The sequence below is a fragment of the Dermatophagoides farinae genome, chromosome 4 (assembly GCF_024713945.1).
Source record: "Dermatophagoides farinae isolate YC_2012a chromosome 4, ASM2471394v1, whole genome shotgun sequence".
NCBI lineage: Eukaryota > Metazoa > Arthropoda > Arachnida > Sarcoptiformes > Pyroglyphidae > Dermatophagoides > Dermatophagoides farinae.
The window spans coordinates 164,793-182,068 of record NC_134680.1 but is presented as its reverse complement, the minus strand read 5'-3'; the positions used below and the strand labels follow the sequence as shown (position 1 = coordinate 182,068).

Genomic DNA, 17,276 nt, shown 5'->3' with positions numbered 1-17,276 from the left:
GTATGTATCGAATGAACCAGAAAAAAATCGAATCCTATTTACCCCAATTCAATTCTTTCGAATTATTGATGAACGTTGAGTAAATTCATTCATTTCTGGATCGATTCATTTGTTGTTCACCATGTTATTGAATTCTTTTTTTTTTGTTCAATTGACTGAATGAGTTATGAATTATGGAATGGAAATATCGATGTCTAAAAATAGAACAATTTGTTCAATTTGATGATGGTGTTGTTGTTGTTGTTTTCGAAAATGGAACAAGAATCAACGAGTGGACACACACAGAACCACATTGAATGATGATTGTCATTTGAAATTTGTTTTCATTTTTGTGGTCATTCTTCCTCGATGATTGATCAGGTTTTTTTTCGCTGTTGTTTTGTTGTTTATAGTCGTGAATGATTATCAATTATTTTTTTTTGATAGTTATCGTGTAGGCGTATTGTTTTGTTTTCAGCTGCGTAGGTGTTGTTGTTATCATTTCGGGAGGAATAAATAATTTTTTTCCTCTTGCCATCAATTCATTGATGTTTGTCCGAAATTTTGTCTCATTGCTGGAACACATAAACAAGGGCAAAATTCCTTGTTTCTGTAGAAAAACAAGGAAAAACTCAAGAAAAAAAATAGAGTTCGATGATCCATACAGACAGTACGTACACGACACGCCAGTCGAATATCAAAACACGAGATGTTTGTTTTTTTTCCTATTTCCTTTTTTTCATAAGCGACAAAAATAAGAATTTTTCTATCCAATCAATCAATCATTAATCATTCGATCAACAGAAATGACAAATCGAACATCAATCAAGCAGCTGTTTCTTTGTTTTATTTTTTTTACTTGAGAAATTTTTTCGGAATTTAATCAAGAAATATGAAATGTTCCAAGGAATCAACAAAAAATTGTTGTGATTCATTAATCGAACAAATCGAATGACGATGACGATATGATTATTCTTCTCTCTTTTTTTTGGCTCAACTTTCAAACATTTTCTCTTTCCAACAACGACAACTACAACATTGTCTCTGTCGTTGTTGTGGCTAATGATTTTTTTTTTGTTTCCAATTGTCAACAACCGAAAAAACAAGAAACAGCAGCAATAAGAAAATGAAACGAGGAAAAAAATTTTTTTTTTGCTCTGAATTTCATTTCTGAATTTTCTGTTTTCATTCATTCATTTTGTGTTTGAGTGTGTGTGTTTTGTGTTTTCTCAAATCTCTAAAAATCCTGGTTTGGTGGTACAATGAACATTTTTTTTTTGATCATCTTCATCAACCTGCGTTCCAGCAACAATCAAACAAGAGACAAGCCTTTCCTTTCTCTCTCTCAATTTCATCAAATAACTTTGATCCATTAACTGTTGACAGAGACACAGACACGATTTAGGTCGATCCAAATGGAATCATCCCATTCATTCATTCATTCATTCAATGATTCGAAAGTCAAGTTCATTGGCAAATTATTTATTTGTATGATGATGACCTAAGATTGATGTGTGTGTGTGTGTGTGTGTGTGTGTGTGATCTCAACAGGATCCATCATCATCATTTATTTGGAACCTTTGTCTCTCTCTTTTTTTATGGTGCTGTTCCATCATCTTCCATTCATTTCTCTCATTCAATTTCTTTCTCTCATCATCATCATTATCATTCAAGTTTCGCTTACATGTTTGTTTACTTGTGTTCTACATTTCTTCTGCTTTTTTCATCATCATCATGAAAAAGATTTCGTGGTCAAGTTCGTGTCCATGAGATTTTGTTGTTGTTGAAATGAAATATTTTTCAAATGGATTTAAACACAACAGTTATACAGAACAAGAAACGACAAACGACAGACTGTCGGATCATTGGATTTCTTGATTTTTTCGTTTTTCGCTCCAATCCGTGAATGATGATGATGATCTGATCATTTGAAATCATAGTGTCAATGTGTCTGTGTGGATGATGAATTTGTTTTTTTTTTTGTTTTTTTTGGTGTAAAAAATGATTAACACCAGAAATGAATTCATTTTTTGTTGTTGTTGGTTTTATTTTGTGCTACTTACTGATTCTGGCTGAGTGACTGGATCTTCTGTTTTTCAACATTTGAATTGTGATTTCTGATTTTCATGTGGATAAGATCAGGTTTTTCTGTGTTCACTAAGTGTCGAGAAATTTCACATTTTTTTCTCTCAATCTTCAATGTCAATAATAATGACGACGACAGTGATGATGATGATGATGATGATGATAATTAATCGATCTGTGATGGATTGATCCACATAGCAGCAATATAACATCACACATTTTGTGCAAGAAAGAATGATTGCAACAAAAAACGGAACATTTTTTTATAATTAATCATGAAATCTCCAAATCAAATGTGAAATTCAATGCCAATCATCATCAATTGACATTGACATTGATCTTGAATTTCGTTTCGATGAAATCGAACAAATTCGAATGTTTGAATCGTCAGCTACATCATCTATGAACAAGATACAATAATCGATTCTTTTTTCGAAAATGTTTTCGCCACAATTACTTCCGTATGCACAATTGCATCCATTTTTATTGAAACAATTTTTACATTCATCATCAGAGTATTATCGTAAACATTATTTACAACAATCATTATCACTTGATCCCCAACAGAATCATCATGAATCCTCATCATCATCATCATCAACAGAATTATTGGCTGAAGCCGCCATGAAATTGTCATCATCATCATCATCATTTAAATTTGATTTATCAACAGCAATGGCTGTTATTCAACATCAGCAACAACAACAACAACAACAAATCATATCATCAAATGGATCATCACCATCGCCACCATCATCCACATCATCGCCACCATCATCATCATCGATAAATGATAACGATGATGGCTCACCATCAATTCACCACCACCATCATCAGCATACTCACCATTCAACACCAATACCATCATCTTCATCATCATCATCAATAATTGGTTCGAATCTAACATCATCGATACATCATAATTTATATGGCCATTATGGCAATGGTCACCATCATCATCATACAAGTAAGTGTTGGACAAAAAGTAGATTCCACCAGATAATTATCATCCGACACTCACACCCGCATTCATTAATTATGTCCAATTAGTTTCAAATTACTTTGAAACTTTTTGTCTTTTCGATTGTAAATTAATGAATGCGTGTCCCATTTGGTTATTGTTGTCATTCAAATTACAGTATTATATATGGATGATACACGAATCTAATTAGAATTTGAATGGCCCAACAAGATTTGTTCATAAATCTTTCGTTTGTTTGTTTCATCATTCAGGATTTTCAGATGATGATAATTGTTTTCAAGTGTGTAGTGTCGTTGTTTTCACCTTGATCATTATCATCATCATCATCATCATCATGATCATTATTAGGATGATTATAATTTGACCATTGTTTTTTGTTCATAATTTACAGATAAGATATGGTGATGGTGATGAGATTTTTTTTTTTGTTGACGCAATCAGACTCGGTCATTTTGTATCATCATCATCATCATGATCATTATCACGATGCCTATCTCCTGTCTGTTTTTTCTTCCAGCTAACACACACACACACTAATCCAGGGCATAAATAATTTTATTTGGCACGTGTTACACGTGTTTTAGTTGTTTGGTGGCCTAAAACAATGGCATATTGATTATTATCATCTCAACCACTTTTTGTTCCATCGTTTCAATTGTTTTCTTGATCATGGAATAATTTTCTTGTCTCACACTCTCTAACTTTTTGTATTCGGAAGAAATGGCATGAAAACTGAAACTGAAAACGCCTTAAAAAAAAGTAAAAAAATGGTCCAAGTCAAGCACACACACACACGCACATACTTTTCCTTTTCCTTCTTTTATATGTTATTAGTTTTCTTGGATTTCATTTTTTTTCTCTTTGTGATGCATGTGTGATATTGCAGTTGAAAATTGCAATAATAACGTTATGTTGACGATGCAATATTAACACATTGGTGGTGGTTTTTTTTTTGCTTCTGTCTGCGTGTGTCATTGTCATGTTTTTATCATGATTATGGAATACAGGTAGCTATGTGCCTTCCCATTCGTGTGTGTGTGTTCCAAAAACATCATTCCATTGGACAATGTCAATGTTTTGTCGATTGTTCCATCGTGATTTGAAAAAGAAGAAGAAAATAAAAGGATTTTTTTTTTGAAAGTCAAGTTCAACTATGAAAACAATGAAAGAAAAAACACACGATGACATCTTGAGAAGAGAAAAAAAAACTCGGTCATAATCATTATATAAAGACAGACATAGTGAAAAGGATTTGGGCGCCATTTTTTCCCTAATTTTTCTTTTGCCAATAATCCTCTCGTTGATTTAATGATTTGAAATAAACGGGTATTTCTTTCAATTTCAATTCGTTTATTGCATCATTTCGATGTAAATGTTTTGCTAATTAATTGATTTTTTTGCCAAGATTTACATTTATTTTTAGAATTTCATTTCCAATGATTATTGTAATCGATTAGATCACATTGATAGATTTATTATCAGGAGGATTATGATAATTTAATTCAATTTTTCGCTGTTGTTGTTTATTTATTTCATCCATCTTCAAACAACAACATTGAATGTCCATCCTGTGTTTGTGAGTGTGTGTGTGTCCATTTATTTTTTGCCAAATATGATACAACACACGCACATTTATATATAAATACATAGGTCAAGGGCATTATTATTATCATTGAAATCGAAATCAAAAACGACCACGACACAACAAACATTCAGCAATCAAAATACCACTCTTTTTTTCATCATCATCATCATTTTGATTGTGGATGACTTCGACAGACAGACAGATGCAGATGCATCCCATTATTATATGTTGTTGTTTTTTGATCGATTTTCACTATCGTTTCGCTGTCTTTATAACGAAAGGAAAAGCAAGTTTTCAAATGAGAAAAAAATGAACTTTTAAGAGACGGAAAATGAAAAACCAGCTTTTTTAGGATCGTCATCATCACGATGATGATGATGATGGAATCATCCTAAACATCATCATTCATAGGTTATATAATCATTCTGTCCTGTTTGTGTGTGTGTTGCGACAAGTGTTTTGTATTATGATTATAGTAGTGGCTGATGTGTGTGTGTTGACCTTAATCTAATCTTTCTCGCTCTCTTACTCTCTAAGGATGACTGAATGTTTTTACTTTTTCTCATTTTAGATTTTTACCTTTGAACTTTGTTATTGTTGTTGTTGTTGTTGTCGATCATCATCATTAGAATCGTGTTTGATGATGATGATCGACAACAACACACACCCAGATTGGAGAAATGGAGGAAAAAACGAGATAATTTTTTCAGAATATCAATGTCCATATATTTAATGTAGTAGTCTGTTTGTCTGATCATTTGAAGAAGAAAAAAATGATCAAAAACACGAACAAGCCATTTTCATCTGTGCATTGTTTGTATCTACGATGGATCAAAAGCGAAACAAAACAAAAATCCATGGTCTAACATATCACACACACACACCTGATGAACTTGGAGCTAGTTTTTTCAAAAAATTCAAAAACTTTTTTTTTTCTTTCTCATCATTATTTATAATCATCTCACCTGGCCTTGATTTACTTTCTTTTTTCCCTTTGTGTGTGTGTGTGTGTGTTTCAGGTTTCTATGTCAATGTTGATTGTATGTGTCGGAACTTGTTGTTGTTGTTGTTTGTTGTTGATTGATCCCGAACAAGAAACATAAATCTAGAGAGTGAGATAAAGACCGAGAGAGAAATGCAATACATCCACACACAGGTTTTTCTCTCAATCTCACTGTGTCTGTTTTTTTGTGTTTTCCGTATTTTTCTCATTTTTTGTTGTTGGATCATACACACACACACACATCCATCGGACAATTGGTTTTTGGATCTCAATCGATTTCAGATTTCAAATTTCGTTTTTTCCTTATTTTTCATAATTGATCAAGATGATTATGAAGAAGAAGACAAGGTCAATGTTTCTCTTTGTATCCAATCATGATGATGGTGATGATGAAAATGAATAAAATTACTTGACCTTGATGTGTGTGTGTGTGTGATTATGGATGAAAAAAGAAAATTCAAAAAGGAAAGGAAATTTTCTTTTTTCTTTTCCTTTCCTTTTCGTTTTCTTTTTTTTTCATTCATTTGAACTACCATTTGTGTATGTAGGTTTCTGGAACACCTTGTGTCCTTGAATAAATGTTTCTCTTTGCCTTTTGGACTTTTTTTTCGTTTTACCTTGTGTGTGAATTGTTTGATAACACACACTCTGGGTCTGTTTATGTGACAATGTTTACGAGGCGTTTCTGGTGGTAATGACCATTTGTTATTGAAAATCATCCCATCTTCCTGTTTTGTCCAAGTTTTTTCCCTTTCATTGTAAATATTCCTTTGAATTTTGTCCCCTTTTCCTTTTCTCCACCAGTGATATTTATCTCTTTTTTCAGTAAATATTACACACACACACACACAGACAATGGAAAAATCAAAATTGACCAGAATTTTCATCATCATCCTCTATAGAGAATGTGGAGAATCAATGTAGATCACACACAGAGGATATACCACATTTTTCAAAATGAATCATACCATTAATTTGTGTGTATGTGTTGGTTCGATACGTTTGATTTTTTTTTTGCCTTTCATTTGTTGATGTATGTAATAAAATGGTTTCAGCTATTTAAATGGTAATATATTGTTGTTGTTATTGAATTTCTTGATGTTTTTTTTCTCTCTCTCTCTGCCATTTCCGCTTCCGTTTTGTATGTGATCATTGTTGTCGTTGTTCCTCATTTTCTTGTTTATTGTTATGACGTTATAGTCGTTTTGTTATTATTAAATTTTTTGGCCCAACCATTTTGTCGTTATATCCCACCTACGCATGAAAATCCCCCCCTCGCGTGTCTCACTCAATGATCAGGATGTTGACGATTAAATGTTTTTTTTTCTTTTTTTCGTTAATATCCATATATATTAAGTATGTCGATGGCGAATTTTAGATTTTTTCGGATTTGAAATGACAAAAAAGTGTTAATAACTGTATGATTAGCCTGATTGGTCATTTTTTTCAATGCATGCATGGATGCCAATCATTTTTTTCTGGTAATCAAAGAGTTGTACGCAGAAAAATGATAAAACACTTTGTATTGCTTCATCATATCACAAGATAACCAAACACAGTCAATTTTCGATAAATTTATCATTTTAAATGTGGGTGGGTGTTGTGCGTTGTGTGTGTGTGGGTGTATTTTTCATTCATTCCATTAACATACAATGAGTACATTTGGGAGAGAAGAGAAAGAAATGATTCCAATGTTGTTTTTGTTGTTGATCATCATTATCGTTTTTTTCTTGTTTGTCTTGGCCGTTTTGGTTGTTCACATTCAATTTTTAATTAATTATATTTTTTTCTTCTCATTGGATCTCTTGATCCTCTTCATTCAGTTGTTGTTGTTGTTGTTGTTGATCGGCAACAATAATTGCGATTTTTATAATTTTTTTTTGGAAATTTTCTATTTATAGATAGAATCAATTTATATAAATAGATGGATAGATTCTGTTTCTGTTGTTGGTATTGGTTGTTTTTGTTTTCGTTGTTTTTGATCATAATGATGAATGGGATGTGCAGAAATGTGGGGAGTGACACCGGTAATTTTTTTCGTTTCATCAACATTGAAAGCTCTTTTTTTTAATAATTCTGATGATGATGATTCGTGCTATTGCATTGATAAATTTTATTAAGGACTGGCAGCGGTTTTCTGTTTTTTTTTCTCTCTAATGATGATGGTTGTGTATTAATTATGCCATGTGATGTTTATTAGTTGGTTCGGTTTTGTTTATCTTTTTTTTACATAATAATATTTTTCAATCAATTTCGAAAAAATTCGAATCGATTACGTTCTTCCTTCTTTCGTTCATTTTGTGCATGTGTGTGTGTGTGTGTGGAGAATACCTGGCCAATTTTTTTTCAAAAAAAAAAAAAAAACAGATCAAGGTAAATTGGTTTCTTTTTTCGCTTTCAACCTACTGTATATTTACACTCACGCACACACAAATACAGGTGAACAACTACAACAAGATTCAATCATTAAAAATCTTGAATCAAAAAAAAAAAAAAAAAAAAATGCTGCCCGCTGGGCATTCTAGAACTCCTGATAGATACTACATACACTTGTATATGCACCTGACCTTTTTGTGTGCATGTGTGTGAAAGGTAAGTTTCTTTATTTTTTTTTAATTTTGGATTCCCATGGCCATGGCTGCTGCAGCTTTACATTTCAAACAAACAAACCAGGTTGTAATTCAAGATTTTTTCCCTAACCTTTCGCGATTCAAAATGATGTGTTGTTGTGACGGTGATGGCCTTCGTCCTTCATTTTATTTCGTTTTTTTTTCATTGGTCTATCCCTCGGGCCATACCATTCTTGTTTTTCGTTTTTATTGTAAACTTGAACTTTTTTTCTGTATTTCACTTTTCACGTTCGAATCATATCATCGATCGTCTTAGTTTTTTTTTGGCTTGCTTGAATTCGATTTACCTGTCCTGTGTAATTGTTGGTCGTCGATATTTATACAGTATATCCTCACACGCACACACACACACAGAAATCATGGATTTTTTTCGGTTAAATTGTTTTTTCTCTAGTCCATCCATTATCGATTTATGCATTTTTGTGTACATATTGAAAACAAAGATAACTAGCTTTTTCTGGTTAAAAAATTTTTTTTTCATCGAACGGCTGAAAAAGATCTGATTCTTTTTGTTGTTAACCGATTTGTTGCTTTTCTGTGGATAACGATGATGATGATGATGATGACGACATCTCCCAATAAGTGAACGCAAACGCAATTTGAAGAATTCATTTGATGATCATCATTGACAATGACAATGAAAATGAATGAGAAAAATATATAATTCTCATCAATACGGCCTTGGAACATACACACACACACACTAACCAAGTGTAGTTGTACTGTAAACGCAACACACACGAACACAGACATTGAAGCATTTTTTTCATGAAAAAGGGACAGTTGTTGTTATTGGACCCAGAAGAATTGATGACCAAAGAAGAAGAATAGTGAATGAGGGGAAAAAATGGTAAAGAAAATGAACCGGCTTCATCCTCTCACCCTCTTTGTGTGTCTCACTGTCTGGTTATTCAATGCTACTACTACTACTTGTATTTGAATGACTGAGGAGGAGGTAGAAGAAGACGTTCAATATGAATGATGAGATAATTGACGTCATGTGATAGTTTTGTGATATACCACTACTATACTACCCCTTTCAATTATTAACTTTACATAATTACTGCTTCCAATTTATTTTACTTCTACTTCTTAATGCTTCTTTCTTCGTTTTTTCTTTCGGTATTGACCCCGCCACCATTACCACCACCATTCAAGTAGCAGCAACACTTGTGTGAACACCAAAAGCTAACTTGAGAAAAAAAACAAACATTTTTTTCGATTTTATGTGTGTTGTGAATGTGAAATGAAATTCATGCACTCACTACATGCATGTTGTTTTGTTGGTCGATTATTTTTTTTTGGTTGATGTATGAGAAAGTTGTATATGGATACAATACACAAAAGACACACACTGCATTTTCATTTTGTACTTTGTTCTGTGCGCATACTACACACACACATTATATTTAATTTATACGGTAAAAAAATGTAATTCATGTTTTTTTTAACAATGAAAACGATTGAATCATCATTGATTGTTTGTGTATCTACCTGAATCGACAACCACCTAATTTTTTTGATAAATAAACATCATCATCATTCAATCGAAAAAAACCGAAAAGGAAATATCATTGACCAGAATTTGGTAAATTATTCTTTTGCTTGAAAAAAGTCCATTTGTTCAATCTGTGTGTGTGTGACTGTGATGTTATTTTTGTTTCATTCGATTCTGTTGTGTGTGTGTGTGTTTTATCCACCTGTGTGTATAATGTTTTAATTGAAAACAACAACAATAACTAGCAAAATTTCCTTTGGTTCACTGTGAATTTCAGGATTTTCTTTGGACGTCGTAGTAATAGCATCAACTGTATATGTTATTCTGGTGTGTTTTGTTTCTAAAAATTTTGTCTATTTTTTTCTGTTTTGTCTCTGTATGTGTGAATGTCCCTTTTGCTTGTCGTTGTTGTGGCTCGAATTTCAAAAAAAAAAATTCATTTGGTTAAACTTGAAATCGAATTTCAATCTATCGATTCGATGATGATGATGTTCGATTTCTTTCACCCCTTGTTGAACAAACCCCAAGTTGTTCAATTTTCTATGCTTGAAAAAAGAAAATCAGCATTGTCATTGTTGATCTCAATTGAAAATTCTTTTTGTTTTTGTTTTTTTTTTAATTACAATTTTGCACCGAAAATTCTGCTCACCCATCCATCCATTTCATTCATTCTTTACACACAATGTATGTGTGTCGTCTTTGTCGTTTGTTTTTTATCATTTAATTTCAATTTGAGTGATTATCACAATTACTACGACACATACATGACATATGCACACTATATTGAAGCATGTGATTAATCAATAACCAATTACTTGTGTGTTTCTCCAATAATAATTCTTTGAATAATTTGTCGTATTGTTTGGATTAAATCAATTCATCAGCTTCTACATTACATTGTTTTTTGTCTTTTTCAATGTGTGTGTGTGTAATTGAAAATTATGACAGATTTTTGACGATAAAATGTTTTTTTCTCTCTCCTTTTTTTTATGTTCGATTGATTGATTAATCTGAAATCATCAAATGTCAGGATCTATTGATGATGACGATGTTTTTGGCATCATCATTGAATTCCAAATTTTTTTCTGGTTTCTGTTTTTTTTTGTTGTTAAATTGAGGGTATATCAAATTAGTATTAGCGTGTGAATTATTTACATTTTTTCTTTCTCTTTATCATTTTGGTTTGATTTTTTTGTCATTTTGATAAAGAACCAACCCATTGGCTTAGTACAAATCGATGCTGTGTTTTGTGTGTGTGTGTGTAAAAAGATATTTTTGGAATAATCGAACGAAAATTATTGACTTGTTTTTTTGGATTTTTTTCGATTAGTGATGATGATGATATGATGAATCTCGATACATGTGTATGCGTGCGATATGATATGATGATATATTAAAATTTAGTGCGCTTGATGGATCAGATTTCGACGATGTTTCGATTGTTGAGAGAGAGAGAGAGAGAGGAGTATGGATTTTGTTCTTGTTCAAATTGACAATTGTGTTTGTTTTTTAGTTTTTTTTTTCGAATAAATCATTTGGTCATCTTGTGTGTGTATCGTTAATTGTTGCGCCATCTAGTTGTTGTCAATTTCATGATTTTTTTTTATTAATACACCAACCTCACCTAGGATCCGGTTCATATTTTTTTGGATTGAAAAAAATTAAATTAAATTTAGTTCTTAGTTCCTGTTGATTGATTGATGACGGATAACCAATTAAAATTGATCAAAATTGAGGGATTAGTCATCAAAATCATCATTAACCATGATCTGAATGGATGGCAATTTTTTTGTCTTTTTTCTGTAATCGTCGGTATAGATCGTACTTTCTTTTTGTTCTCTCTCTCCCTCTCACTGATAGTTACCACGGACATGATAATAATGATGATGATGAAAAACATTTGGTGATGAGAATTGCATTGTTCCAATATGTTTTTTTTTCTAGTGTTTTTTCCGTTTTTTTTTCTTCAGAGAGATTTTTTCTTGTCATCATCTAGTGTATGTTGACCACAACACAATAAGCAACAAGTTCCGTTGATTCAATGTATTGTATGTTAACCAAACTTTCTTTTTTCCCTTGTTTTTTGTCGATTGGATTTGATTTTTATTCATCATTTATTACCTCTGTCGTTTTGATTTTGCTTTGTTTTGTTCTGCTTGTGTGGAATATTTGTGGGTTTCGATGTTAGCTGGTCGTTGTTGGGGGCTTTCAATATGATTGAGTGAAAGAGATTGAAATCATCTTTGTCATCACCCATTGGATAATGGGTGATGATAATTGGATATGTAGTGAGAGGGAACAGAGAGAGAAAGAGAGATTGATGATAAAATTCAATTTTTCTTTTTTTGGTTGGCTGGGTTTTCGGGTTTGGTCGCGATTTCTTCTCTTGTGTGTCGTTATCGTTGTTGTGGTCGGATTGATTAAGATTAGGATTTTATTATAGAATCATCATCATAATAGGATGGTGTGTTGTTTAAAGCCAAATATTGGATTTTGTAGCCTGCGTGTCTATTTTTTTCTGTTTTTTTTTTTAATATTTTCTCTTCCTTTTTTGTGTGTTTGGTGTGTAAATATGTAACACAGACACACACACAAAACCTAAGATAACAAAAAACCAGCCTGAATTGGAAAAAAAAGACATAGACAAACATACACACACACACGTCGACATTTTTTTGTTTGCAAACCAGAAAAAATAGGAAGATGATGATTTCTGGTTTCTCTGATTACCATTTCATTGAATGATTGATTAATTTGATTTGTTGTCCCAATATATATTGATAATGACAAGAATGATGATTGAATAATTATCGAATATGTTTAATCACCAGCATCATGATTTAGTTCCGGTTTGTTTTTTTAGTGTGCGTATGATTTAAATTGTTGTTCTGGAGGAAAACAAAAAGATTTCATATTTTTGTCATTAAAAAATTTTTCATCACACCAGACTAGACGATAATAATAAAAGAAGATTATCATTTTTTGTGTTTGTGTGTGTGTAATACAAAAGATTTTCTTTGTTTTTGTTTTGGTGTTTTGGTGACTGACTTTTATTGTATTGGCCTATGACAAGAATCATCATGAATCATCATGGAAATCAGTCATTTTTTTCAAGAAAAAAATTCTATTTATACAAATTAAATTATTATTATTATTATAGGTTAATTGTGATTGATTCTTTACCACACATTTTTTCGATGTTAATCACTTGTTTTGTTTGTTGATTAGATTCCATTCATTCATTCATTTAAAGAATAGCTTGTTGTTGTTTTTCTTCATCATTCTATTCCGAAGGTTCTTTCCTGTTTGAGGCGCCAAAAAACAAAACAAAAAGTGATATTTCTATGATGATGATCGTAGGATGTGTGTGTGTTTGTGTTTTTAGCTTGTATGATGCAGTTCTTGTTGTTGTTTTTCATAAGTTAGTTATGTGCTTAAGATGGATATATATTGATGTTGAATCATTCGATGGAATGGTAAGAAAAAAAAAGACAAGTTATGTGTGTGTGTTGTGTGTATTTTCCCTATTTAGAAATGATGTTTGTGTGTATGTTGTGGATAAAGAGAAAGAGAAGGCTAGCCACAACCACACCATCACCACCACCAAAAAAAACACGTTGAAATCCTATTTGGATTGAATTTTCAATTTTGATTTTTTTTTCTAAATTCTGTACAGTCTGGTTTTGATTTTGTTTAATTGTTTTTTGTTTTTGTTTTTTTTACTTGATCTCTACGGATTCTCCGATTCCTCGCTTGTGTGTGCGTGTTGTTGTTGTTGTTTGGTTGATTGAAAATTGTACATTCTTTTTTGTTTTTGTTTCAATTTTTCTAATTGAAAAAATGTTCTTTTTTTCTCGTTCATTTTGCAATAGGAATGGAGACCAGTATAACATTATGGCAATTCCTATTGGAATTGCTTCTCAATCATGAGGTATGTGGATGGTCAATTTTTTTGTCATTGAAAATTTTAACTTTTTGTTTTCATTTTACACACAGTATAAAGATATCATAACATGGACAAACAATGATGGTGAATTTAAATTGGTCAACGCCGAAGAAGTCGCCCGGTTATGGGGATTGCGCAAGAATAAGCATAACATGAATTATGATAAATTGTCGCGAGCATTACGTTATTATTATGACAAGAATATTATCAAAAAAGTTTTGGGACAAAAATTTGTATATAAATTTGTATCATATCCAGATTCACAAAAATTGGATACGGCTGCAACAGCTGCAGCGGCAGCCGCATCAAACGCTGCAGCAGCAGCGGCGGCAAAAATGGCTGCATTTAATCAGGCCGCACAAGCTGCTGCCATGTCGAAAACATTATCACAATCACCATTGAATCCATATAGTTATTTAGCCGCGGCTGCCGTTGCGTCATCATCGATTCCACCATCGCCAACATTGGCACAATCATTTCCGGATATCAAACTTGAACCACTATTAACAGCAACATCGATATCATCTGCCGCATCATCGTCGACAACAACAACAGCAGCGGCGGCAACATCAACGACATCGATTAAAAAAGAGCCCAATTTTTTCAATTTTCCTGTTTTACCAACACATCATCATCATCCATTGTCACACCATTCACATCACCATCATCATCCATTGAACCATCTTCCAATATTTGGTCAACAAACAACAACCACAACGACGTCAGCTTCGACGCCAGGAACAACCACAATGTGTGAACCGAATAATAATAGCATTTATATGCCATCAATGGAACCTACAGATCTTTCATTTAAAACTGGAAAAAATTTATCCAAAAAACGTAACAACAATGAAGCAACAACCGATAATAATGAATCACTATCATCTGAAAGTGGTGGTTGGACAGAAAATTCTGACAATTGTAATAATAGTCATTTCAATTATATGAATGGTTCATCAATAATAAAATCCACCAATGGTGGTGCAAATAATAAAAGAACTAAATTGATGACAAATGATTATAATTTAAAAATACAGTCCTCACCATCGAACATTTCATCATCTGCATCTGCATCATCGCCATCACCATTATCGATACGTTCACCATCGCCATCATTGACAGATGTATATTCAAATCTATCGAATGATTGTTCACCAGTAAATCTAAGCCAATCGGCACATTCTTCTGCATCATCCGCATCATCATTGTCGGATCGTGATTCAGATAAAAATCCTGGTTCATGTTCATCGATTGAATCGATGGCAATGGCAAACAGTGGTAATAATAATGATAAATTGAATGATATTACATCGTCACCATCGAATGTATCATCATCATCATCATCGACAACAACGTTGATGAATAAAATTAAGCAAGAAGTTATTATTACAAACTCACCATCATCAGCATCCAATTTATCATCAAATGGTGGTGGCAGTAATACCAACAATAGTGGTAATGGTGGAAAATCCAAACATAAACCACCACCAATATGTGCTATACCAAATAGTCCAACACGTAATAATTTATCGTTTGCACAATCATTACAGACACCAATCGTAACATATACATCACCATTTTTGGCTAAACATACACCTGGTTTGTTTAATTCCACATATTCATTTTTCAATTCATTAAGTCCATTACTGTTACAAAGTCCAAGATATGCAAGTGGTGCTAATCTGTTTCAATTTCCACCACATATTAATAGTAGTATTGCCAATAATAATAATAATAATAATAATAATGGTGGTGGTGGTAGTTCGACCACAGGAAATATTGGCAATGGAAATGTAATTGGTAACAGTGGTGGTAATAGTGGATCATCCTCGACAACAGCAACAACTACAGCACCACCATTAACACCAACAATACCGATTCCACCATTATCACCATTTACACCAGCATCATTTTCATTTTATGACCCACAATTTTTATTGTCACCACAATCAACGTCGATACCTGTATTGCAAAGTTGAAAATTTGATCGAATGAAACAAAATTCAGGAAAATGAATATCGAATCAGTTGTGCTCAAAAAAAAATTGAAAAATAATCAACCACATCTACATACACAAAAAATCGCTATTTTTTTACCATTTTTCAAACACACAAAAGTGATCTCTTTGTATTTTTTATTATTATTAATTCATTCTTTTTTCTCTTTTTTCCCTTTTTCATATTCATTATCACTCACACACGCAGACAATTGAATTATTTTTCTACAACAACAACAAATTCTCTTTCTGTTCCAATGATATGATACAAGTCCATTTTTTCTGTCCCTTGTCCACAATGATCCAGATTTATCCAAACAAATACACACACACACACAAAGAAGCAATAGATGCCTGATTGACCAAAGTGCCTTTTACTTGCCTAGCTTACCTAATCTACCTACCTACCTTAAAGACCTTTCAAATGATGTTGTTGTTGTATATCAAATGCCTACCTTTGTTACATTTTTTATTAGAGATTAGAGATCCACATCAACAAGCAAACACACACACATGACAAGCGCGTGTAACTGGCAAATTTGCAAAAATTTGCCTTCGACAATTGTTTGGTGTTTTGAAAACTTTTTTTTTGACAATTTGTGATGATTGTGTGTGTGGTTGTGTCATTTTCTTTCCACACACATCTTCTTCGAATTCATATATGGGCGTATCGCTCTGTTAATTATACTGACCATTTTCTTTTTCTTTATTTTAATGATTAATTTGTTATATTTTTTCTTGTTTAATTTCTCTTTTTCGCCACAAACACACACTTTCCCTTTCATACAAATGATGAGCATACACACACACACACGCAGAGCATATTTTTTTCAACTTCATCATCTACATTTGCATCAAGACTTTTTTTCGAATCAATACTGATGATGATTCAGCTGATTTTTTCTGTCTCATCATCATCCACACACATAATCAAAAATCATAAAGTTAATTTTGTAGTTCTGTGTTTGTTTGTCTGTCTGTTTTTATTTTTGTTGTGTAAATTTTTTTTTCTTTACTTTTTCCCTGTTCCAATAATTTTTTTTTGTTGTATAAAATCGCCTATCCCCATTTTGTGTAACACATTTGCATTTGCCTTTCAAATAATGAATCTTCAACATATAACTACTATCCAATCACCCGTTTGAATGAAAAATGATCATGTAATCAAATTCGGTGAGAGAAAGAATATTTCTCTCATAATTCTGAAAACCTGGAAGAACCTACTTTTCTATTCAACCAAGTGCTGCTTTTGTTGTTTCCATTCAATTTCACTTTCCCTCGATATAATTCATCATTGTAATATTTTTTTATGCAAAACATTTCACACAATTTATTTATAATATAAACACATTTACACACACACACACAAAAAATATATAAACGGTGATGTTTATTTAATTTAAAAATAAAGTATAAAACACAACATTCAACTATTGCCACAAATATAAATTGACATACCACATTTAATTATATTTTAATATGATCATTATAAATTTGAGTTATTATTATTGAAAAACAAATGAATACGATGAATAAACAGAAAAGAAAATTTAAATTTCTTTTGACAAATTC

The 17,276-nt window shown here is 32.1% G+C and overlaps 1 protein-coding gene across 1 annotated transcript; it reads left to right on the top strand.

Moving 5' to 3' along the window:
- Positions 1-893: 893 nt before the first annotated feature.
- Positions 894-17,259, top strand: LOC124490401 (uncharacterized). The gene is made up of 3 exons (XM_047052890.2): positions 894-3,031; positions 13,635-13,693; positions 13,759-17,259. The coding sequence occupies exons 1-3, from the start codon at positions 2,503-2,505 to the stop codon at positions 15,685-15,687; spliced, it is 2,517 nt and encodes an 838-aa protein (XP_046908846.2). The 5' UTR covers positions 894-2,502; the 3' UTR covers positions 15,688-17,259.
- The last annotated feature ends 17 nt before the right edge of the window (positions 17,260-17,276 follow it).